Source organism: Argentina anserina, chromosome 1 (assembly GCF_933775445.1).
Source record: "Argentina anserina chromosome 1, drPotAnse1.1, whole genome shotgun sequence".
Lineage (NCBI taxonomy): Eukaryota > Viridiplantae > Streptophyta > Magnoliopsida > Rosales > Rosaceae > Argentina > Argentina anserina.
The window spans coordinates 3,763,470-3,788,512 of NC_065872.1; the positions used below are offsets into that span (position 1 = coordinate 3,763,470).

At 38.1% G+C, this 25,043-nt stretch overlaps 8 protein-coding genes across 9 annotated transcripts; 5 read left to right on the forward strand and 3 right to left on the reverse strand.

Annotated features, from left to right (window-relative positions):
* Positions 1-126: 126 nt before the first annotated feature.
* On the reverse strand, positions 127-945 carry LOC126799382 (RING-H2 finger protein ATL52-like). The gene has a single exon (XM_050526584.1). It carries the CDS (start codon positions 928-930, stop codon positions 316-318), a length of 615 nt encoding a protein of 204 aa, XP_050382541.1. The 5' UTR covers positions 931-945; the 3' UTR covers positions 127-315.
* Positions 946-2,367: 1,422 nt separating this feature from the next.
* On the forward strand, positions 2,368-3,937 carry LOC126793920 (uncharacterized). The gene is made up of 2 exons (XM_050520553.1): positions 2,368-2,584; positions 3,534-3,937. Exons 1-2 carry the CDS (start codon positions 2,368-2,370, stop codon positions 3,935-3,937), a joined length of 621 nt encoding a protein of 206 aa, XP_050376510.1.
* Positions 3,938-6,110: 2,173 nt separating this feature from the next.
* Positions 6,111-6,734, forward strand: LOC126793929 (uncharacterized). The gene has a single exon (XM_050520564.1). The coding sequence runs from the start codon at positions 6,111-6,113 to the stop codon at positions 6,732-6,734; it is 624 nt and encodes a 207-aa protein (XP_050376521.1).
* Positions 6,735-11,330: 4,596 nt separating this feature from the next.
* Positions 11,331-15,159, forward strand: LOC126799153 (mechanosensitive ion channel protein 10-like). The gene is made up of 5 exons (XM_050526287.1): positions 11,331-12,988; positions 13,082-13,205; positions 13,540-13,833; positions 13,907-14,109; positions 14,706-15,159. Exons 1-5 carry the CDS (start codon positions 11,595-11,597, stop codon positions 14,977-14,979), a joined length of 2,289 nt encoding a protein of 762 aa, XP_050382244.1. The 5' UTR covers positions 11,331-11,594; the 3' UTR covers positions 14,980-15,159.
* Positions 15,160-15,510: 351 nt separating this feature from the next.
* LOC126799402 (uncharacterized) lies at positions 15,511-16,186 on the forward strand. Its single transcript, XM_050526607.1, has one exon. It carries the CDS (start codon positions 15,659-15,661, stop codon positions 16,028-16,030), a length of 372 nt encoding a protein of 123 aa, XP_050382564.1. The 5' UTR covers positions 15,511-15,658; the 3' UTR covers positions 16,031-16,186.
* Positions 16,187-16,269: 83 nt separating this feature from the next.
* Positions 16,270-19,281, reverse strand: LOC126799163 (replication protein A 70 kDa DNA-binding subunit A). Its single transcript, XM_050526299.1, has 2 exons — positions 18,904-19,281; positions 16,270-18,312 (listed from the first exon to the last, which is right to left on the reverse strand). Exons 1-2 carry the CDS (start codon positions 19,158-19,160, stop codon positions 16,560-16,562), a joined length of 2,010 nt encoding a protein of 669 aa, XP_050382256.1. The 5' UTR covers positions 19,161-19,281; the 3' UTR covers positions 16,270-16,559.
* A 1,163-nt stretch (positions 19,282-20,444) lies between these two features.
* Positions 20,445-22,614, forward strand: LOC126799203 (F-box protein At4g22390-like). Its single transcript, XM_050526361.1, has one exon. It carries the CDS (start codon positions 20,549-20,551, stop codon positions 21,683-21,685), a length of 1,137 nt encoding a protein of 378 aa, XP_050382318.1. The 5' UTR covers positions 20,445-20,548; the 3' UTR covers positions 21,686-22,614.
* On the reverse strand, positions 22,607-25,025 carry LOC126799273 (thermospermine synthase ACAULIS5-like). 2 transcript variants are annotated; one of them, XM_050526441.1, is made up of 10 exons: positions 24,740-25,025; positions 24,585-24,651; positions 24,401-24,495; positions 24,198-24,300; positions 23,981-24,069; positions 23,609-23,765; positions 23,417-23,492; positions 23,267-23,325; positions 23,032-23,168; positions 22,607-22,881 (listed from the first exon to the last, which is right to left on the reverse strand). In XM_050526441.1, exons 1-10 carry the CDS (start codon positions 24,943-24,945, stop codon positions 22,779-22,781), a joined length of 1,092 nt encoding a protein of 363 aa, XP_050382398.1. In that variant the 5' UTR covers positions 24,946-25,025; the 3' UTR covers positions 22,607-22,778. The 2 variants fall into 2 exon arrangements, with proteins under 2 accessions (XP_050382398.1, XP_050382406.1); XM_050526449.1 differs by having other exon boundaries at positions 23,022-23,168.
* Positions 25,026-25,043: the final 18 nt, after the last annotated feature.

The following is a 25,043-nucleotide window of genomic DNA, read 5'->3' on the forward strand; positions in this document are numbered from 1 at the left end:
AAGTTGACAATATGTTATCTTCTTGTGAACATTTAGACTATACTCTTAAGTCTAATTTAGCCACGCACCAATAATTTGAGTATCATATACAAATTTGAGTATTGTATAGAAGTGGGCAGACCTTGATCCAACATCTAGGGAAAATGAATATAGGAAAATGGTTGCCCTATGTCCGCTGATCCTTGTTTTCTACAATGAATTTCTTGTTATCACCGTCCTTATACCACAGTCGTAAACAAACTGAAAACTCGAAATTAAGAAATCAAAGTGTCCCAATTTCCTTTTCTTTCTCTCTCGGGAAAGAAACTAAAAACCTTAAACCGGCATACTTGCGCTGCTGCTGGAAACCAGCAGGACTTCTCCAGAATGCTCCTCCGGCGTAGTAGTGGTTAACTCCCGGTTGCACCACGAAATAACTGGCACGGTTGTCCGACAGAGCGGGCAATCGGAGTGAGAGTAGAGCCACATATCTATGCAAGGAGCATGAAATGAGTGCTTGCAGCTTGGCAACTTCCTTACCTCTTCTCCATCTTCAAACACTGACAAGCAAACAGCGCATTCATAATCGATCAGTACATGACCTTGTTCTTGAGCCACTGACCCTTCCTTTTGTTTCTTGTACTTGAAGCTATCCATGTTCTCAAAGATCCTGCTCCTTGACCTTGCGGCATCAACAGAAGCGTTGGACCGTACATTTCTTGGTGATGATGGTGGGTGTGGCGCGGACCATTTGATGAAGAGGAGATTGTACATGGCTAGAACAATAGCGGCAGTTCCAACAACTATGAGGCCATAATACAACATAGACAAGCTGGGGCTTTTAGTCACCGCAGGCGGAGGAGGAGGCGGCGGCCAAAAGGGGGTTGGTGCCCTGTAGGAACCCATGCTTGGGCTTATGGAGAATTGGGGAAGGGAAATTTGTTGTGACATTGAGTTTGAACTTAGTTTTCTCTATTTCTTTGCCGTAGTGTATATATCATTTGGGATTAAACTACGAACAAGTAGATAATCAGAAAGCTGTGGTGGTTATGTAGTTGTAGATTATAAACTTGTTTAAGATTGATGGGTTAGAGAATGATTGAATGAAGACAAAGCAATACACAATGACAAGAAACCAGAGTACAGGTGGGATTTAATTGAATATATTGTTGATAAAATTCACCAACATTAGTCTTCCCTATGCTTGACTTAGAGCAAAAAATATATATATTTATATAATTGATGAATGTATCTCTCCGCTTTTTTTTTTATAGAGGAAATGGATGGTCTCTTAATCCTCTTATACAAGTAGCAAGTACTAAAAACAAATTAACTCAGTCGGCAATTGTTTTATTCCTTAATCTTCTATGAACAAAACATTAAGAAATTTCATAGCTACTAGCTATATATGAAACATATCCTATATACTATTCATCTAAGTACAAAGCTTGCACTAATAAGATGCATATGTGGCAAACATTGTTAATCTTTTACTCTCCTCTAACATCTTAAATTAATGAGTTGATGTAACACATTATATGCAAAATTAGTGTACTTAATTAATTATAATGTTCTAAACACCATCGCGTTTAAAAATATAACGTTCTAAAAGGAACAATTCACTCAGTGCATGCATTTATAGTTTGAAATCATCATATGACCATATTAAGTGAGATCGAGTTGACACCTGCGCGCTTTCACTCAAAATTCATACTATAATTTGATTACGAGTGTATGAGTGCACTAACAGCATCAGCTAGCTTTCAATGTTCAATTTTGCAGAGGCTTCTCATTGAGCTACTCTGATGGCGGCTAAAGGATGATCTGCAAACAGAAGTGGAGTAACGAGGTTGGTTCGCGATGATTTGCGAAAGAATAGGATGTAGAGCTAGGAGACTAGATAAGACGCTGCTTGGTAGCTAGCTCGTACACCTGGAGCTCTTTGCAGCCAAGGCCGAACTTGATCTCCGAAGGCCCCAAATTTTGTAAATGTGTCTACAAAATGTCATTTTTAACAATGCTCTGATAAAACTAAAATGAAAACAAACACGAAGATCTGAGTATAAACACATACAGTACATTTGAGAATGGAAATTAATTATGTCTCTAAGCACTTCTTATAGTTATTATAATACTAATTATTATTATTACTATGATAAAAAAGTTTCCTATTGAGAGGAGGAGTACTAACAGAAGAATAGAAGCTAGCAAATTAACCATATTTATTTATGAAACGGAAATGGCTTCCGAGACTGATTAACAGAACTGATCTGGTGGACGTTCTATATATATATATATATATATATATATATATATATATAACAACTCCTTCAAGTACTTACAGATGGTCTTGTTCTGTTGCTATCTTTTCTTGGGTTATTTACAAATATGGATAGTTACAGAAAACAACAAAGTCAAAGTGATGAAGCCACTTATGAATCACAGAAGAACACAAAGCCAATGAGTGTGCCTTTCTGGGACCAGAAATTCTGTTGGACGGTCGGCAGTGTTCCATGGGAAAAGCTCTTAGAGACGAAGAAGAATATGCATCGTTACAAAGACGCTGTGCAATGGAACGACTCTGCAGCTGAAGAGGCATTCAATTGTTGGAAAATGGTTGGAAAAACCATTTAAAACCAAATTTTAATTGATTAATTAAATTACGTTAAACTTATAATTAATCAAAGATGAACATAGATTTGAGTTCTCCATAATGAGGGCTACAAGATCATATGTTTGTTTGTGTAATTTGGTTTGTGGGTGAATAAGAAATTGTCACTCAAAGATGGCTACTTAGAATGAGGGAAAGGCATTTGTCCCACATTAGAAAAGAGAATTGTTGAAAAGACTTTATATAGAATCCATTGTGTATGGATTGTAAAGTGTGTAAGCCCCTTTATACCCTCTCGCGCATGCGCAGGGGTGCAAATCCTAGTTTCGCAAGGGAAACTCGTGTATGCCCGTGCGACCTGCGGACACGAATGCAACACCGAATTGAGGGTCGGAACGCAGATTCTTTTTGCATTATGGAGAATTATAACAGAATTGAAATCAATGTTTGTAACATATGTAACTCGTATATGTTATGATTTTTTGATTTTTATAACAGCCATCTTATTAATTGCTGATTGCAAATCCTCACAGTATAAATAGCCACCATCCTTTCATTGTAAAATCATCCCATTCGAAACACATTTCTCTCCCACTCTCAAAGTTCTTAGTTCTTCTCTGGTGATAGATAAAGGTACCTTTCGAGTTCGTTGAGGGTTCTAGTTAGTAGTGCAACTTTCTAGAATTGTTTAGTCGTTATATCCTGGGAGACAAGCGCCAAGCATCCTTGCACCGGTAGAGGAGGCGTAAACGTCTTAAGGACAATGAGGTATCACACACGTCTCGACTTGTTCTTCCATCACAAATCGTTCGGTATTTTTGTTGAATTTATTTTCGTGTTCTTCATTTCTGATTTATATTTATTTATAATTCAGCTTATTAAATTATATATGCAATATATCACTGTTAATACAACATCAATGATGCAAATGGTCGATTTCTAGATAAGATTGACGGGCTACCTTGCTACATACAATTACCTAATCCTGATGCTTACATTGCTGAAATAGAGTGGAGCAACCCCAGAATTAGTACTGGTCTGGAACTGGTTTCGAATGACCAAACTCAAGAGAGAGGCGAAGGAGACGTTGTTATTGATGATCTTGAGTCCCTCTCGGATCAGTCATCTTCGTGCACTGGATGGATGCAGAAGGCTTCGAACGAGTCTGATGAGGATTCCAAAGAAGATGACAACAGCAGCGCAGACAATGAAGGGAATGTTCATCACAAGGAAGCAGCCGACAAATTGGGATTTGAGTCCACCACTTGGAACAAGCCGGATTATGGTAAAAACAAAATGGTACAAGATATGATGATGGGTTTAATATGGGAGAGTACATTGTGGTAATCAGAATGAGGTCAATGAACCCTCTACTCTATTTGTTATATGATTAAATTAAGAGTAAATTTTGTATATGTTACTTGAAGTAAGATAAATTGGACAGTTATGACCGAATGTTTTAAAGATGACACATTGGTACCTCAAGTTAGATTTTATGTAACATTTTAGTACTTATGTTCACTTTTTTATTAAATATAAATGGTAAAATTGATGTTTAAATATTATTTATCAAAATATAATATTTATGGGTTTAAGGCATTTTTATCATCTTGGTATTCATTATCTTTATATCTTTTGCTAGAAAAGAAACATAAATTGATTTTATGCTTTTATTGAAGATGAAAAATTAGATTTTTGTTTAGAAAATCTTGAATTTGTGATTTAAATACCCACGAGAATGATTTGGTTGATTAAATATAGTTTTGCGAAATAGTTTGTGAGACTATTGAATTTTATAGACATAATACAGTAAAACATTGTTAAATTAATACCCAATTAATTAATAACCTCACTAAAATAATATTTTTTGTATGTCTTGACTCGGAGATAACGTACTAAATTAATTTTACTAAATTTATAAAATAATAAAAAATTGAGAATTCATATAGACTCTATCGAATATATAAATTAATAATGACATAATTTATATAATAAATTTTACATTTGTGAGGGTTTAATTGAATAATTGAATTGATTTAATTATCATCAAATAAAATAAATAATATATCGAACAACATAATATTTTAAATAACGATATCCGTGATATATCCAACAATGTGGTGCATGAATAAAAAGTAAATCTTTTTTAAGTAAAACTTATTGATAAATTAATAAGTTTTAATTAATCGATCAATTAATAAATTATTAATTTATCGATATATTAATATCTCGCTAAAATAATAAATTTCTTCAGTCCCGAGTCCATTAATTTTTAGAGATTTTATTGTATTGACTTATGCTATCAACATGACCAAACGTAAAATGATCATGAGGTCTCAAAAGCTAATGAACACATAAAAGTGATAAAACTCATTTTTATTTTAGTTCTATGAATACATACTTAAATGTCCAATTTACCCTCTCATTTAACAAAAAAGTTAACATAAGTATTATAATGTCACATAAAACCTAACTTCAAGTATCAAACTATCATCTTTTAAACATCACGTACTAAAATGTCAAATTAGTCATAAGTCAAGTACCATAAGAGGAATTTACCCTTAAATTAAACAAGACCAAAACAATAATAGCACAACAATAGATACTACGTAGTATACCAAGAATTTAATCTTCAATTGGTTGATGGGCAATCCACGTACCACTCCTCCCCACATATTGCAGAAAACTGCTTAATCTTCATTTTTGCTACCATTTTCATTTAAATTCGATCAATTTTTTCGCACGAGCATAGTGCGTGCCAAAATGCTAGTTAATAAGAAGAAGAATATAGAATCTAAATCACCAAACATCATAACCCTTCAGGAAAAGGAAACCCAAATAGAAAGGGATTATTAGAAAACCGGCCTATTCTCATAAATAGAGACCATTCACATTTTCTTCAAATCATTCTTCTCTTTGGATTGAATTAGCAGGGTCGGATCTGAGATTTTAATACCTGAGACGAGTTCCATAAATCATACCCTCTAAAAAATAACTCCATTAAACTTGTCGTTTGGTTTTAATAATATTTTGTTACTAAAAATAGTATTTATATGTACATAACATATTCTAGACGTTTAAAATTCTCTTACAATGAAATATGTCTTGTATATATTTAGATAGTACAATATAAAAAAGACACACCGATACATAGAGTTTGTAGCTCTGTAAGATAATTCTCTTTAGATCGTAGACTTATTTGTTTTATTGCGGACAATTTTGTCAAACCTAAAAGTCTAAAACTTAAGATGGTATTGATGACTCCAAACTAATACGGAACATAGTTTTAGATGGTATTAGAATTCAAGCTAATACGGAACGTAGTTTTAGATGGTATTACAAACTCGAAACTAATACGGAACGTTTATATATTAGAGAGTTTGTTCATTATCATTGAAATATATCTCTCTCTCGCTTTGACCTTGGTGCCTTAGGTCCGGTCATGCGAATCAGAAAAATCAAACTGAATTCTAGGAATCTAGGGTTCTCTTTTGGTACGTGCTCTCCCTCATCACCAACTATGGGTAAGATTCTACATCCAAATGTTGCTTCCAGGCCACCGAAAGATAGTTGGGAAGAGCAACTCTACCTGTCTGTCGGCAAAGAGTTGTGGGAGAAACTGTCTGACTCCAATAACAAGTGCATATATCTTTACCAAAACGTTGCCCGATGGAACGACTCTGCGGGGAGAGAGGCCTTCGACAATGCGAAAACGCGGTTCTTGGCAAAGATCAAGGATGTTCCCCGCAACGTGCCGTCACCGGATCCTGACGCTTATATTGATGAAATAGATTGGAGCGACTCCAGTAACGTGGAAGTGATATTGGAAGAGGAAGAAAATAGCGAATGGAGAAATGAAGGGGATTTTGTTCTTGAGGGTTTTGAGGTTCTTTATCCTTCGTTTTGCGTAGGATGGGGACCGGAGATCTGGTACAAGGCAAAGGAGGAAGAGGTGAAGAAAGATGCCGGCGAAGAAAAGGCTTGGGAAGCTTACTGGGAGGCAAACCTAGCGGGGGCGGTAGGAGGAGGAGGAGGAGGAGGAGGCAACTGTGGTGGAAAGTATAACTCATCATCACGACGTTGTATCCCAAAAATGGCGGTGGCTGTCGACGGGGGAAGAGTAAAATGTTCAGGGAGAAGATAAAAGCCAGTCTGCATGCAGTGCAACTTCAACGGTTCAGTCACTTCAGTGTCACCAACATGTCAGAAATAAATGAATAAAACCAGGGGCGGAGCTACGTTTCATGGCTCTAGGTGCCATGGCACCCCCATGTGTTTCAATTAAGGCCGCAAGCTGCAAGTAATATCTATATGAAAGGATTTTTATTATTATCATTAACTTGCCCCCTTTTAGATGGTCTGTAAAAAAATAGTAACAACTACCTCATATGTGTCCGTACAAAAAGCTTTTGCATTCAATATAAAACTTTTTCTCTTCCTGGGCGTCGCGCGTACAGAAACACTAGTATATATGAAATGACTTTTATTATTATCATTAACTTGGCCCCCCTTTTAGATCTTGGTCTGTCAAAAAAATAGCAACAAACACTTCATTTGTGTCCATATAAAAAGCTTTTACATTCAATATAAAACCTTTTATCTTGTTAATTATGACTTTGGTAAAATTGTAATAAGAGTATATGAGATATAGATGATTGAGAATTAAGATTAAATAACTTTTAAAAACTTCATAATAGAGTCTGTGATTGAAACAACGAATCAACTTTGGTACATGTTGTCAATAACCATGGTAGTCATATGTAATTACTCATTAATCCAACACTACTTTTCCTCTTTTCCAATTAACCTCTCATTCTCTCTCTCTCTCTCTCTCTCACTCTCTCTCTCTCTCTCATATGATATTCTTTACTTCACTATTGCTTAGAGGCCACAGTTAATTAACACAAACCTAAGCAAACACCATACTTTGAATTCAACAACATTGATTCATAAACTCAAAGAAACAAGAATGTAAATTAATAGAACAAACCACCTCAACTCACCAATCCCCCAAACTTCTGGCTCTCAATCAAATCGAACATGGATCCAAAGCAACTCAAGCCTAACATCCATCCATAAATAACAAAAGCATGAATTCCTCCAAAATATATATCTAAATTTTTTGTTTAGATGGTCATTTGGGACAAAGAACAAGCCCACATAAAAGATGATAAATCAACCGAACGTAATAAAACAAAACTGAAGGATCGATCTCAACGGAAATGGCATCGTTGTGGCCTTGGCCATCTTGAGCCCGGTTGAACTTAGCACATTTTTGTATTGTGTTCTGCTTCAATGACCGACATACGCTGTCATAATTAAGTCAAATCATTGATAGAGAATCTGTTGCAATTGAGATCGCGTGGCGTTGATGACAATCAAACTAAACTTCTTCATTGCAAAGTTGGTGGAAAGGGAACTAGTTGGCGGCTCGACAAAAGAAATAAATAACACATTAGAGAGAGAAAGGGAACTAGACGGCAGCTTGACGAAATAGGGATACAAGTGAGAAATACCATAAGATAGAAAGATAATTCTTGAAGAGACGAATATACCCTCCGAAATTTGACGCAAATCACATACCTATATTAACGGTCAAACTAACGGCGGGTACTTAAATTGTGTTGGGTTTTAGACTTCGGACACCATTGTGCTATTTGCTAAACTAAATTCACCTCAATTATTAGTGACTCAAATGTCATGTACCGTTCTTAAATTTTTTTTTTATGACTTATGAGGATTAATTACCTTTGTTTTGGTAAATTGATTAATTACCTAATGAGGAATGTAATTAAGAAAGCATCTTCTATTTTACCGTTGCATAATTCAATTTCAAATAAATTTATAAATGAATTCCTTAACTAAGCACAGTAAATTATTGCATATTGCATTTTCATAATGAAATTTGTAAAAGCACTGTATTTTTGTCATCATTTAATTTGTTACATTCCATATAACTTTAATTTTATATACGAGAAAATTATATTTATGTCTCAGCCCCCTAAGCGTGAAATCTTAGCTCCGCCACTGTATAAAACATCAGGTCTTCATGTCATGTGTTAAACAATTTGCTCGATATGATCGATCTTATCTGATAACAAGATTTTGTGTTTCTCTTCTTGTACGTTTATACAAATCACTAATAAAAAAGAGTTATTCCACCACCTCCATATATAAAACGTTATCAATGATTTCAATGAAAGTAGTGAATGTCGGTCAATACTATTCAGTGATGATCATGTAGTAAGCCTAAAGTAGGATTATTTTGAAGAGAAATATACACATTTAAACATAATTTCATGCACAAAGCAATAGGCATGAACGATGTTAATTTTGCATGTCTCCCAATTTTTTTGTTCAAGAGTTGTGTGGTTTGTTAATTTGATTTTGCCAAAAAAATTCGCCTCGACAGGCAGCAATGAGTTTCTGTTCTTCATTTCTTCAGATGCTGATCGACGCCTAAAGGACCTAAACTAGAGTAATTTTCTACCCACACACTGATCAACTGGGTCGTGCTTCGAAGTAGTAAGGTTATATCAACTTTTTTCCCACACAATAATCTGAAAATTGATATGTAGTCAGGTCCGTCCGACTGTCCAAAACCACACTAGTACAGTAGTACATACTGCTCTACATATTATATATGAATATCGATCATGATGGAAATACTAGTGAGACTTACGAGCAAAATGTAACAAAACTAATCTAATTAATTATATCATGATAGATAAAACCTGGGGATAGGTTGCTATAACTGTGTTTACAACAATAAGGTAATTAATTGGTATGCAGCACCACAAAATGAATTCAACATGTGTGGATTATTGAATATAAAAAAACATGTGTGGATTAAATATTGAATATATTGCAGTGTGATCGAAGACCTTGAATTGGAAACAGGCTGCCATACATGGACTGATAGGTTGGCTGCGCCGCCATACAGTACCACCAACCAATCCATGACATCCTCCCAAATCCGATCGTTTATATTATAATTCCAGAGTCAATGAGAAAGTAGTTGATAATTTCCAATCGTTCTAGCTAGTTCTGATCAGCTTGTACATCCGTACTGGGATCCTAGATTCCTAGATGGTTACCAGTATTATGATTATCATCTGGCTAGGCAAGAATTTGTATAGATTTGTTTTTTCTTCTATCTTTCCCAAAATATTGAAGAAACCATTCAGTTGAAGAGGCATATACCTGATGACCTATCTTAAGTGATCACCACAAGTAGACCAGAATTGCATTCCCCAAGTTTCTCTAGTTTGTTTATGTTCATCCGTTTTTAGTGAAGACGATGAAGTTCCTCATTGAAACTCACAACTAAAAGTTTTGTTGTTTTACTTACGGTGATTGATAACTCGATTACGTCTTTCTTGTTGTTAGTGATGACAAATTCCTCAAGGGCGTTCGACTCACCAAAATATAACTTCGTGGGTGGGAACTGATAGCAAATTATCGTTTGTCTTGCTTCACCTTCAACCTTTGGCAAGAGGGGGTAACCTGTAGAAAACCATCCGATGCCAAAGTTAGTACATTTATTAGATGTTCTAATTTCTTCCAATCATAATTAGATATCCTACCTCTTGTCCAACCCCTTGTTTTTTTTTTGAAATAGTCTAACCCCCTCTTTATATAGTGGAATTACTCATTTTTTATTAAATTACATTTACGATCGTCTTCATGACAACATTCATATGTACTTATGTCTGTTATCCATCATTGCTCATTTACTTTAACGGTAAATTACCACATTCATGTCTACTTAGAGCATCTCTAACATTTTCTCCATACTTTTCCAAAATGGAGAAGCAAACTTCAAAATCTCCAAAAAAAATTATACTTCAACTCCAACAGTTTCTTTATTTTGCAGATTTTTACATTTAGTACTTTAATTAAATATGAAATTTTCTTATTTATCATAATAATAATATATTTCATAATTTCATATTGTTGACTTGAAATATTTATTGCAGATTTTTTATTGGTTGTAATATAAGTTTGAGTTGTTGAATAAAGTGTAAGTATTTAATATTTGGTTATGCAAATTTTTGGTAAATGCTGCAAATTTGAAAAATCAACTCTTCTCTTTTATCTATTTCTTTATTTTAGAGAATGAGATGAAGAAGGTGTTGGAGTGAAAAATGAGTATTTTTTCTCTAAATCTTCATTTTTTTCTCTCTAAAATGCATAATCTCTTAGAGATGTTCTTAATGTGTTGGTTTCATTACGAGTATTCATTAGTCATTATAATTACCCTAGTTATGATCGTAATCAAGTCAGATTGAACTACCAAGTCAGATTGAACTACCACTTTCATTGTCATCTTCATTGCCATTACTATTTAGCTGCATTAATTTCCCGTATTTAATACTCTTATTTTTATTTTTTTGGTCTGATCCCATATTTAATACTCCCACACTTGTTTTGCTTTCTTTTTGCATATTTTCTTCATGTGACTATTGGGTAAAAATATTTTCTTTCTCCCACACTCGTTAAATACGAAAGTTTGCCTAAACTCTGTGATACCCGGACAAAATTTCTACAAGTCTATAACATACCAAGAATTAAATACGAAAATTATTATAATTCAAATTTTCTGATACCATTATTAGTTTATTACTTTAATCCCTATTTCTTTGTTGTTTTCTGTTGGACTTGTTGAAGCAGAAGTACAACTTGCCCTTTCTTTTTTCGCGGCTTAAATTACAGACTAAACCTTCAGGAAGAGGAAGAACAAACCGCCATGGTAGCAAAGGCCTGTATCTCTATCTATCCCTCCTGTCAGTCTCTGGTCAACTATTCACAGCTTCAACCAAAAGTCCCACTTCCCCAGAAATCCAAAAACAATTCTTAAGCTCCTATAAAACCATTTAGTTCCTCATCTCCGTCACACAAAGTTCTCAACTTTCCGGCCAAAAAAAGATTCAAACTTTGTCTACCTTCTCAATGCCCATTTCAGTTCTGAAGCTTCTCCAATACTGAAGGAGCAAAGCCCGCAATGGAAGAGAAGAAGCCGCCGCAAAACGACGTCGTCGTTCAGATTTCCGGCGCCGAAGACTCGACCTTTATGTTCTCGCCGCAGCCTTCCCGAACTGGGTCACCTCAGAAAAGCTTCCAAGGCTCCAGCTTTGAGCTAACCGAGCTCAGAGTCCCCGCCGGCTCCTCCTCGCCGGAAATTACCGCCGCCGCCGCCGGCATGCAGCCCAGAATTCCCGGCGAGCTTCGCCGGGTCTCGCTCGCCAGGTCGGCGTTCTCCAAACCCAAGTCGAGGTTCGTTGAGCCGACTTATACTAATGAAGTCAAGGTTACTGAAGAAACTCCTCGGAGAAAATCAAATGCAAAGTCACCAAATGTTGGTTCACCAAGCACCAGAACCGCGGCAACGACCCCCAGAGACGGTTTAAGATCGACTCCTATAACGCCGAGGACGCCGCTGATGGGAGGAGAGGAGGAGGAGGATGATGAGGAGGTGTACAAGACAGCCAATCTTAAGGTGCACCAGAAGACTGGTAAGAAGAAGCTGAAAAAGTTGGTGTTACTTGAGTGGATTGTATTTGTGAGCATTGTTGGGTTTTTAATTGCTTGCTTAACTGTTGATAAGTTAGAGAGTAAGAATATTTGGTCATTGGAACTGTGGAAATGGTGTGTGCTGGCATTGGTTGTGTTGTGTGGTAGGTTGGTTACAGAATGGCTGGTTAATATTTTGGTGTTTGTGATCGAAACCAATTACTTGCTTAAGAAGAAGGTTTTGTATTTTGTTTATGGGTTGAAGAGGAGTGTGCAGGTGTTTATTTGGTTGGGTTTGGTTCTACTTGCGTGGGGTTTGTTGTTTGATCATGGAGTGAAGAGGTCGAAGAACACGAATAAGATTCTAGGGTATGTGACAAGGGGTTTGGCTTCTTGTGAGATTGGAGCAGCCATATGGCTGTTGAAGAACTTGTTGGTGAAGCTATTAGCCACTTCTTTTCATACCACTAGGTTTTTTGATCGGATTAAGGAATCGATCTTTCATCAGTATGTTCTCCGCAGCCTTTCAGGACCTCCATTGGTGGAGACGGCTGAAAGAAAATTTGGGAAGGCAAAAAGTAGCGGCCAGTTGAGTTTTAAAAATTTACCAAAAGCTAAAAATGAGGGGAAGGAAGGGCCCAAAGAAGAAGTGATTGACGTAGAAAAACTTTCGAAAATGAAGCAGGATAACATTTCTGCTTGGACGATGAAAGGATTAGTTAATGTAATCAGTGGTTCTGGATTGTCTACCATCTCCCACACACTAGATGACATTAACGATGAGGAGGGTGAGCAGAAGCAGAAGGATGTAGAGATTACTAGTGAGTTTGAAGCACAGGCAGCAGCTTATGACATTTTCCTGAATGTAGCCAAGCGTAATAGCAAGTGAGAACTTCTGTTTTTTTTCTTTTCTTTTCCTTCTACTTTTTGGTGACTTGGATTTTTATATAAGCTTTCTTACCCTTTCAAATGGACTAGGTACATTGAGGAAGATGATCTCTGTCGCTTCTTGAAAAAGGAAGAAGTTGAGCTAGTATTTCCTCTGTTTGAAGGTGGAGCAGAAAATCGAAAGATAAGAAAAAAGCAATTGAAGAATTGGCTGGTAACTTCTTTGCCAATTCACTCTATTCTCTTGTCATTTACTCCCAGTCTGACTTTTTTTTTTCTTTTTGCCACAATCGGCCAAATTTTTGATTTTGTACTCACCTGACACATCTGTACTGTGAATTGTACACTGTATAATACTACCACAAAGCAAATTTACATACTTAGTTGAGACATCCAGCGATAGCACGTAACTCTAAAAATTCAATTTATGCTCTGGTAGGATACTAGTTCTAGTTCTATCATGTCATGACCATGAATGTAAAATATAGGAATTCAGACTATAACCAAATGTGTCATCTGATAGACCTTACCATTATTCAATTTTGCAGGTGAATGTTTACAACGAACGCAAAGCATTGGCACATTCCTTAACTGATACTAAAACGGCCATAGAGGAGCTGAATAGGCTTGGCTCAGCTGTTGTTCTTATTGTGATCCTCGTCGTTTGGTTACTTCTGATGGGGTTTTTGACAACCAACATACTGGTCTTTATATCATCACAGCTATTACTGGTGGTGTTTGTTTTTGGTAACACTGCTAAAACTGTGTTTGAAGCCATCATTTTTGTCTTTGTGATGCACCCATTTGATGTAGGGGACCGTTGTGTTGTTGATGGAGTACAGGTAACTCTGAAATCCTAAAGTACCTTATTTGCTGCTAATAAAAGAACCTACTTGACGCTTTGAAACTTGACAGTTGATTGTTGAGGAGATGAACATATTGACAACGATCTTCTTGAAACCTGACAATGAGAAGATATACTATCCAAATTCAGTACTGTCTACAAAACCCATCAGCAACTTTTATAGGAGCCCGGAGATGGGTGATGCTGTTGAGTTTGCTATTGATGTTTCTACAACAATGGACACTATTGCAAAAATGAAAGACAGATTTAAAACGTATGTTCATTCCATCTTACTATGCTTCTCTATTATCCACTCTGTATGTTTACTCTTTAGGCTATTTCAGCTCACCGCAGCCAGTTTATTATAAGCTTGTAGAATTTTATTGACTAACTTCCTTAGAAGTATATTTACAGGCAGTACGCACTTAGTTAGGCCTGGTGATCCCATTTCACATTACTATGACATAAAAAATTAGAATCATCTAGTCTGTAGATAAGCTCTTTTAATCCACTTAATATCTGCAAGCTAGGTTTCTCAATGGAATTAGTCTGTTAAGTTAGTTCTCTTGGTTGATCCTGTTATCCTTGTATAACATTTTGCTTCCATGGAGAACTAGATCCTTATTATGGTTTTCTTCTTCGATCAGTCATCTCCTTTGTTGATATATTCCAAATTCTAGCTTACAATAGCAAGCACCAATGTGGGAGCGTTTATTACTTTGTATGAGAGCTTGTCTCACTATTTTCTTTGCGCACATAATGATTCTTCTCTATTACTATCTCACTTGTTAAACTGACATGCTGTCACATGAACTTACTGTTATGCACCTCTATGTACGTGGATTGATGAAGAAATATTTGGAATTTCAGGTACATTGAGAGCAAGCCTCAGCACTGGCGTCCTGCGCATAGCGTGGCGGTGAAGGAAATTGAAGATGTGAACAAGATGACAATGGCTCTTTATCTTTCTCATACAATAAATTTCCAGAACTATGGAGACAAGACCACCCGCCGAACAGATCTAATCTTAGAGCTGAAGAAAATATTTGAAGACCTCAATATAAAATATCACCTCCTGCCTCAGGAGATTGTTCTCACCAGAGTTGGGTCAGCAACTACAGAGCTTCCACCCTCATGGCGCTGAAATTTTTGTCAGAATTTGATGAAGAATGTCCGGCCTCCTACCGGATCGAGAAAGGGTCTCAATGTTGTAATATTGCGAGATTTTTAAGATCTGCATGATGTTGTATTTTTAGAAATTGTTCGTACCAGTTTTGAGTGAATGTATGTTACATTGTAATATTGATTCTTTAATGCAAAGACAAGTACAGTGAGAATATCAGCTCCATTTACAAAAGATTATGTCCCTAATCCGTTGCTTCAGTGATGACAAGTTGACAGCGGTTCCTAAATCAAGTTTTTGTACATGGCTTCACTGAAGTCTATTCTTTAAATTTTGAATTGATTTGTGGATATCCAATACTCAAACCAGAGACTCTGGCATTTTTGACCTGTATCAAGACCTTAAATCAATTTTATAAGGAAAATAAACTTGACAGAATGAAAATGAGGCATAAAATTCAATCTTGATGTTTAATTGGGTCAATCAGATAACCTTATCCACCAATCCCAATGGAGAAGCTGACACCTAGGACAAAGATAATTGACAATGCCTTTCCCACCTCTCATATTGCTTGCTGCTCTTTCCACCACTTCTATGACCATCTTAAACCTACTCAGATTCCTTCATACCAATACCAAGCGCCTCAAACTAAGAACAAGAATTTCCAAATTAGACACAGAAAACAACCCAAGAGAGAATAATGGCTTCAAGCACAGCAGTTACAATGGCTATGCCATTGCCCAATGCTACCACCCAAAAGAGAGTGGTTCAATCCTCAGAGGCCTTCTTCAAGCCACTACCCCTCATGCCATCAAAGGCTGTGTCCTCACCATCAAGATCAAGTGGAAGACTTGAGGTCAGGGCTTCCCTGAAGGAGAAGGCCGTCACCGCAATCACTGCCGCCGCACTCACAGCCTCGATGGTGGTCCCCGACGTGGCGGAAGCTGCTTCCGGAGTGTCTCCGTCGCTCAAGAACTTCTTGCTCAGCATTGCTGCCGGCGGCACTGTACTTGTTGCAATTATTGGAGTTGTGGTCGGAGTGTCCAATTTCGACCCTGTTAAGAGGGGCTGAGAAAATCGATATGGTTGGGAGTGTTCCTAATCATTCTTGATTTTTCATCCTCTTCATGTGTCTATTTAGTGATGTTTGTTATGTTTATGATTTATATCATCGTGTAATATGGCTCTTCTTTCCTCCTCTCAGAAAACTGTGAATGCTGAAACCTCATTTTCCATTTTCAATTCGTAAATGGAATATATATTCATTCATACATACAGAAGTACAGAACCAAATTGAGAAGCATCCAGAGTTGAAAAGCAACAAATTGAAATCAAAAACATATAGTCAAGTAGTCATGAATCAGATTCTATCACAACGACTTCTTGCCTTCTCGGAGTAGAGCACAAAGTCAGAACTAAAATCAACTCACTCAAGTCACTTCCCAAATTTCTAGCTTTCTGGAACTACATCTAGGTTTTACTAGGCTTATATAAATGATGATATGCCAACTTACTAACTTTCTCCAAAATAAGTGTGTATAATCTCCAGGCACAATATTCTACCCCTTCAGAAACAAATTAATAAAACTTAATCTTGTTAATTACCTTGAAAGCTTGGATATCACATCAAGCATGTATCTGCTCTCTGCAGAATAGTTCACCGTATCTGCCTTAACCACTGTGATCTTCACCCTTTGCTCGTCGCCATACAACTCCTCTTTGATCTTAAGCTTGAACATAAACCGGTTGAAGATACTGCTCCGGACTATGTCTGAAAACTTTTCCTCATCCTGCCCATCATACTTTAAAAAGTACAACTCCTTTGCTGTGCAACCCAAGATCTCTGCCCCTGATTCCTGGAAAGCCGTCACCCAAGTCAATCCAGTATAGTCCTGAATTTGGGCTTGAAGAAGATATCTATATTCACACTCCTCAAATTCTTGATTGCACCTATCACACAGCCATCTGTCTCCTGACCGCGACACTTTCTTGTTACACTGTCTATCTCCAATCATCAAGGGGCATGCTGTGTAACAGAAAGAATCGGTTTTAATGAAAGATATGGTGGCCCTCACAGTGACCCAGTCTGGTTTATCTGATCTTCCAAGACCTTCATCCTTGATCTGAGAAACAGTTTTCCGCATCTCATTCTTAGTTACAGCCCCTGGAACAAATTCCTTAGAAATGGACATGGAAGCGGCATCTTTTCCCCCTTGATCAAACCAGTTCCTCACTTGACGAGTCTCTGGCAAATCTGGGTTAATGTATAGCTGGGTAGAATGAATTGTTCCTATGGATTTCCCGCTAAAGTCATTAACCTTCCCAGCTTTGACGGCTAAAACTGGACAATCACCAGAAGCCAACATCTCTTCAAGCTGTTGCCCTTCCCTGTTACAGACCTCCCCCCATAGAGTAATCTCAACGCTCCTACCAGACCAATCCTTCAGATGCAGAATTCTTCTCTGAGTTTCCATACCATTTTTTCTCAGGATAGTAGTAGAAGGATTGACAGATATCACAATACCTATAACATCAAGTATAGTGTTACTCTCAGCATTCTCAACTGCACTAATAGGCTTGAAGTCAAACAGCTGGTCTGGTATAGAGCCATCTCCATCAGGACACAGTTCCACTGTTGAACTTGCATCCAAAGTTATCTCCCAGTCATTCTTCAGATGATTAAAGTTCTTTTGTGCAGGTTTTAAGCTACCCTTTGATATCAAGTAAACTCTGCCAACCCCAATTATATCATAAAAGCGGTCAAGAACAGCATTAAAGCAGGTCACTCGTATTTCCCCACCCTCAGAGTCAAGAAGGTCGAAAGAAAACACCTTACCATCTCCTCGAGCGTTGTTATACCGACGCTGATCCCCTTTTGCAGTGACTCTCGCCTTGATTGCCCACCTTCCCTGATAAGGATTCAGAGCATTAATAGGTATTATACGTGCTGGTGCCTCATTCTTGAAAACGGTGCCACGATTTTTATACTGTGGAGGTGGCTGGTAGGAAGGTTGCACAGTAGCTCGAAAATTTGGCACAGCGGGAGCTGAGGTTTCAGGACGATATGTAGATCTGCCATTCTGAACAATGTTGTAAGAGCTTTCAGACTGGAATGCAGGTCTGGCATTTGGCATACTGGGAACAGAGTTTTCAGGATGAAAAGAAGGCCTGGGGTTCTGCCATTTGGAAACAGGCCCTTGGCCCATCATATGATTGTTGCCACAGGCAGACTGCTGAAAATTGTTCCTAGGCAATGCAGTTTGAGCAGTTGGACCAGACTCAACATATGGTTTTGGATTCCCAATAATCTCCGAGTCCAGTACTATAGTTTCTAGATTTAGCACAACAATTATCCTGCACAAGTGTTCAAGGTCAAGACCAGCCACAAACTTACATCAGCAAAAATAACATATCAATAAATCCCACAACTCTACTGTCAAACTTCCAATGCCCGTCTGATTTTACTTGCCAAGTTTCGGCAGCCTTTATACATCATTTCTAGCTCTTAGCTGTGATGAAAACTTTACAATTTCAATCTCATCTCTTAAAGATAACACAAACATCAAGCACAGATACAACACCTTGCTTGCATCAATCAATAAATTGAATTCGAAATCCTAAATCACTAGAGCCACAAGAAATAGTGCGAAAAATAAGTCGAGATGCAAATGTTATCTTAGCTTATAATCTAATGCAGTTGATTTCTCACAGTTTAAAAACTTAAATTCTCAACCTAGCACAACAACATTCAATTGAATTCAGCTCCATAATGCTCATTTCGCTTCCGAAATCCAAAGTCATCCAAATTCAGAAACCCTAAGCTTACCGTCACAAAATCAAAGCAATCAACAAAGCACACTGCAAACAACAATCACATCTCACAATCCAAATAGATCTTAATTCACCGAAAATCGAAAACTCATAGAGAGAGAGAGAGAGACGAACTTGCGGTTCTGGACGTCGCTGCAAATGTACTCGGTGAGCTGGACGACGGAGCCTTTCCTGACGTGGCCGGTCTTGACGAGGTCGTTGAGCTGAGTCGCGACCATGGCGTGCTGAGCCCAAACACCGTCGGAGACCATGAGCCGGTACCTCTCCTGCGAACCGATGAGCTTCACATCGGTGACCTGCATCAGCGGCTTCAGGTTCACATCGCCGCCGATGATGGCGGCGACCGCGTTCGGCGTCAGCTGCACCGGCATTTCCGAAAACCCTAGGGGTAGAATTGGCAAAATGAGGTGAGATTATCGAGGAAATGAGAGAGGGAGAGGGTGTGGGAGTTGGCGGGGGGTGTCTGGGGGTTAAGGGTTAAACCGACTCGGATAGAAATGAGGGGATTTTTGAATTTCGAAAACTGGGTTCGGTTCAGTGGGCTCTGGATCCTTATATATGAAAGACGCTTACGATTAAATTACACTTATGTCCTCCTCCGGGTCCTTTCCACTTCGCTCGGATCGGCCTATTTAGTGCGTGCTTGGTGCTCGATAGTATTGTGAGTCGCTCTATTGTTAGTACTTGGCCTACTCTCATTTGAGTTGTAGGCTCACTCAAGTCTAGCTTGCACCATGTTTGGTGAAAGGAGGAGAGAGGGGTGGTTACTACTTGCGCGGTTTGAATCAGATGATCATTCATCAAAATCCGGTGCATTGTAGGGTTGTCACTTGGGCGGTTTACCGATTTCAAAACCAAAATTAGTGATACGACACTTATTTACGGACTTACAAAATCAACAAAGAGGCACAATGACATTCTGATAGTCAACTCGAACTGTCTATGACATCAATCGTTGTGGCATTCACGGTCGTGATTGCGAGCGTTATTTGTCATATGTTCTTGTCCATTTCACACTATGACTACTTTACATGCCACTAAAATAATGATCATAACATTTGAAAACACAACTCGTTGACAACTTAGCGAGCCATGATTGACAATTTTCACAATACCTTGCACCCTTTTTTCCCTAAAATTTGAGAATTTGATATTAATTCAACTTGTCTCGACATAAAACTAATGTTCCTACTACGCTACAAAATAAATAAAATAAAATATAATATTTCTATATGAAACCTCACATTTATTAATTTATTACTAAAACGTGTTTCACTTGCTTTGTGCTGTGCGGCACAAGTGACATTGATGATGCGTCAGAAAACATTAAACATACACAATGCATCGTCACTCTAACAAGCCTATTATCTCTATTTCACCAACTCTCGAACCTCTGAATCTTCTTTTTTCCGAATTCCGAAATATAGGATTTTAAAAACAACACAATTAAACATAAATATACTAGTGTAAAGTGTAAAGTAACAGCAATGTCACAATTTAACCCAAAACAATTACAGGACACGGGTTTGTCACCCTTTTTACCCTCATGACCTCATCCTCGGGGTGGGGTATCAGACCAAGTGACTAACCCAAAAAAAGCTACAAGAGGGGGATTCCAACTCCCAACTCCATCTCATGTCTCCCAGAATCAGAAAGCCAACCCACAACTGTAGTTCTTCATATAAACCCCCCAAACCCCAACTCTTCCTTCCAAGACTGAGACTTTTAGGGCAAACACTCTCTCAGTCTAAACCCATCAATGGCAGGCTATCCACCCGAAGAAGTCGTCGAACAAATCCTTCACTGCTTGCCCCCAAAAGCCATAGTCAAATGCACCCTTGTCTCCAAATCATGGATGTCTCTGATCAAAAGCTCCGACTTCATCCACGCCCACCTCCGCCACACTGTCCGAACCAGCCACCGCACCGGCCACCACCTCCGTCTCCTCAGGTCAGTCGACGTGGAGCATAACCACCGCGCCTTCTTCTCCTTGCATTTTGAAAGCCCTGATTTCTGTGAGTACACTCAGCTCGAAACCCCGTTCCGTTTTATTACAAATAATGAGTATTGCAAGGGGAAGACCAACCCTAGAATCGATGTGGTAGCAACTTGTAATGGTCTCGTGTGTCTTGCTGATTATTTGTGTCTTATTTGGAACCCATCTATAAGAAAGTATGTAGTTTTGCCTAGAACAACTGCTACTCAGAAGAAGGACTTGACTAGGGTGATGAAAAGTTTCGGGTTTGGTTACGATTCTAGGAACAGGGACTACAAGGTTTTGAGGATTTTGAGTGATGGCTTTCGTGAGTTTGAGGTCTATTCATTAGCCAGGGGGAGTTGGAAGAGGATTGGTGATGTTCCTAAAGATTTTATGCCTCATTATTATAGTAAAAACCTTGAATATAGACATGTTTCTGTTGATAATGCTTTGCATTGGTTAGTTTTGCGGCGGCAGAAGAACAAGGACAATGCCATTGTGTGTTTTGATCTGGAGGGTGAGACATTCACTGAGATGGTGGTGCCGGATAGTTTGAGGAGAGAGTTGTGCTATATATCGAAGTATAGGGAGTGGCTGGCCTTGATCAGGTGTAAAATTATAGGACAGGAGCCTACTAGTTCTGGTTTTTTCATGTGGGTAATGAATGATTATGGTGTTGCAGAATCGTGGACTATGTTGTTCAGTGTGCGTCTGATAGGATTTGCATATGAACCGCTTAGTTTGACAACGAATGGGGAGCTGGTGCTCAAGAGGGATTTTGGTGATGAGCCAGTTTGGGTGGACCTTAATAAGAATTATGCTAAAGCTTTTGGAACTAAAGGATATAAGTACTATTTCCTGGATTGTTTTGTAGAGAGCATTGTTTTACTTGGCCAATGTGATGCTATTTCGTATTGAGGATGGGGAGTACCTTTTGCCCCACCTTCTCAATGCTAATCTGAAATCAAATGGTATTGAACGTTAAGGTATCTCTCGCCATTGGCTCTTTGCTCTTGGATTATGGCACATTTGGAAGCAGTGATGCAGGTGCACTGATTGTTCTGGTCTCCGAAATCCAAATGTGGCTTCCTAATCTCATATTTAGCTTGCTGAAGTCTATTTAAAGCGAACAGGGTGCTCAATTCTCCGGCTTGCAAGGCACATTATGCAGCTAGCAGTTTCAAGTCTTGTACTGTAGTAATATGTGTTTCAGGTGTGTGATAAGCAATTTAGTGGTCTATGGTGAAGTGCTTTTCTACGGAGCTTGGTGTTGGTCAGTAGTAGAAGCTGAAATTTGGGGTTGCATGAAGAACTTGAAATGGTTTAGTACTACTGCAAAGGTTTTTAATGGGAGATTGATTCTTGCTTGGCTGTGAATATGATTCTTCAACCTTTGGATAACTTGCACCTTCTGTACAGTCTAATAAATAGCTGTTGACTTGGAAGGTAAAGATTAGAAATTTGGAAGGCTTGAAGCATAAGCTTGGAGTGAACTTTGAGTCCTTGATGTCCCTTTTTTGCTGTCTTCTCTGTGGATGTAGCTGAATCGCTCGGATAAGCTTAAACTAGAACTGTTCTTTTCATAAACTGCTTAAACTAGAACTGTTGCTAGCGATTGTAGGTCTGTAGCTAGGTGTTTGGTCTTTTACTATCTCTGTAAGTAAATGCAATATAAACTAACAATTTATTGGACTTACAAATTTTCAAATGATGTTCAACTCCTTCGAGATTGTTTGTAACTTTGATGATTTATTTAGAGCTGATTTGGATTTGTTGGAACAAATACGGATTAGTCCGCCACTGAAATGGCAATGCAACATAGTGACATCTATTGGGAGCTGATCCAATTATTTCATAACCATAAATCTCAGATTAAAGCCAATGTTATCTCTCAGAAACTCAAAACTAGTTCCGACTTGAAGACCAAAATAAAAAGTTCTTAATTTTACATATTATCCAAATACTTAAATTATTGTCACCGGCCTTGCTTCTATGGCAGCACAGAACACATTTAGACCTTAATAAACCCGTTGCCTTGTGCATTGTCAGCGAGTCCATGTCCATGGCAGAACTTTGTAGTTTCTTCTGTGAAGACATTAGTTTCTTCCTTAAGCCTGCATCAGAACAGAAGCTAACTTCAGTATGGGAATCGTGTACACACAAATATATGCATCATTATTTGACATCAGCTCACTATGTATCAAAATGTTTACAGAATTGAGTAACATGAGTTGAATAACTCGTCGTACTGAACCTGTACTTACGATGTGAAGATCGTCTTGTTTACCACAGTTGATGAGACAATGAAAGCACCATCTAAATACAGTAGCTTCCCTCGGATTCGTTCCTGAATGCTGCTATTGAGTTGTGCAGCATCCAAATTGAGTGGTTGATCTGAAGCCTGCATCCATTTTAGATAATAGAAACCAGCTTTTAAATGGCATTCAGCTGTTGAGTAAGATCATGGTAATTGGTTCTCTTGCTCATACAGTAGCTTACCATAACCCATCCACATGAATCTGCATAAGACGGCACATGAGCTGTGTATGCAAGCACATCTACAAAAAGCAATGTATCAGTACTATTTGGATACTTTTGGTAACAATAATTTGAAATTTCGGATGAAAACAAGTTTACAGTTTTGCATACATTTGAACACTTGTTTTACAGTGTTGTATATTGAAGTGAATATATCCTTATGGGAGAGAATTCCTGCTGGACCAGCCTATATCAGAAGCATAGTGCGGTACATTAATCAACATTTCTTAATTTCTAACAGTTATCAGTTTATCACATATGACTATTCACATTTTGGTATGTCATTTCATTCATACGACTTACTTGAGTGACAAAGATGCCATTGTCCTTGAGGTGAGATTTTATGACTTGCTCATAGAAGTTTTTGGTGTAGAGATTGTTGCAAGGGCCTCCCTCAATTGGGTCTGGTACGTCTCCCACAATCACATCAAACTTCTCTTCAGTTTTCTCCAACTCAGTCCTTTAATTAATCATAACAATTCGCTATAGTTCAGTTCAATTTATATACATGGAATGCATTTATATGCATCTTTGTTCATATCACAGCATTTAGTACAGCACAAGAAAACAGACATTTCCCACCAGATCAGAATGGTTCAATATCTGTCATTAAATGCCTCAATATGAGATATCAGACCATATTACGCACAAGAGGTACTACTATTCAATACTCACTTGGCATCATTGAAAACTAGGTGAAGCCTATCATCAGAAAACGCCTCATGGTTTGCTTCCAGATGAGCACGACAAAAATTTACAACTACCTACAGAAGGAGAAAAGGTTCATAAACAGAACAACACTACGGTGCTACAGAACAAGCAAAGTTTCTCAGTTACATTTGCCGATGATGTTAGGCTCTAGTGTTCTACTGACCATGAGCACAGTCCATACCTCATCTATATCACACATTATAACTTTCTCCACATATTTGTGCTTCAGTGCCTCTCTGGCTGTAAACCCTTCACCACCTCCCATTATGAATATGGTTCTGGGGCTGAAATTACCAGTTACTAGTCAGAACAAAGATGGATGAAAACGAAAGCAAAAAAATTCGGCTAGTTTAAGCTAAAGTTGAGAAATGATCATGATGATACTTTTCATGCAGCAAAAGAGGAGGATGAATCAAGGACTCATGGTATATAAACTCATCATTTTCAGCACTCTGCAGCCTTCCATCAATCAACAGAACCTAAAATACCAGAAGAAAGATTAATGTGGATGAACCAATAAGGGTGCTACTGAATAGGTAATATGTGACACGCACACACAGAGCAAAACCTTGCCAAATCTCTTCGAGTCTACTAGAGCAACATCTTGAAACTGGCTTGCTCCTATATGCAACACCCTGAAAACAAACCACATAAATCGATAAACATGTGACGAAGTTTACAAGTAAGATTCTTGAATTTTTTTTCACTGGCTAACTAGGGTACCTGTTCAAGGCAAAAGACCACTTGAGATCTTCTTCGAGCTGCTCTTCGAACCATTCTTCACCGTTTTGCTCCTGCTGATCATCTTGGGGGATCTCATCACCCTCATCATGATCACCCTCGACCAAATTGACCATATACTCAACGATGTTTGAGGGCGGCTCGTTGTTGTCAAGCGAAACTTGAGGCGCAGGACCATAGAAAATCATGACAGCAGCACACAGAAACGAATAGGTGATTGTGATGGAGAACAAACAACGAGTACAATAGCATGAACAATGTGAGTGACCAACTGACCAGACTACAG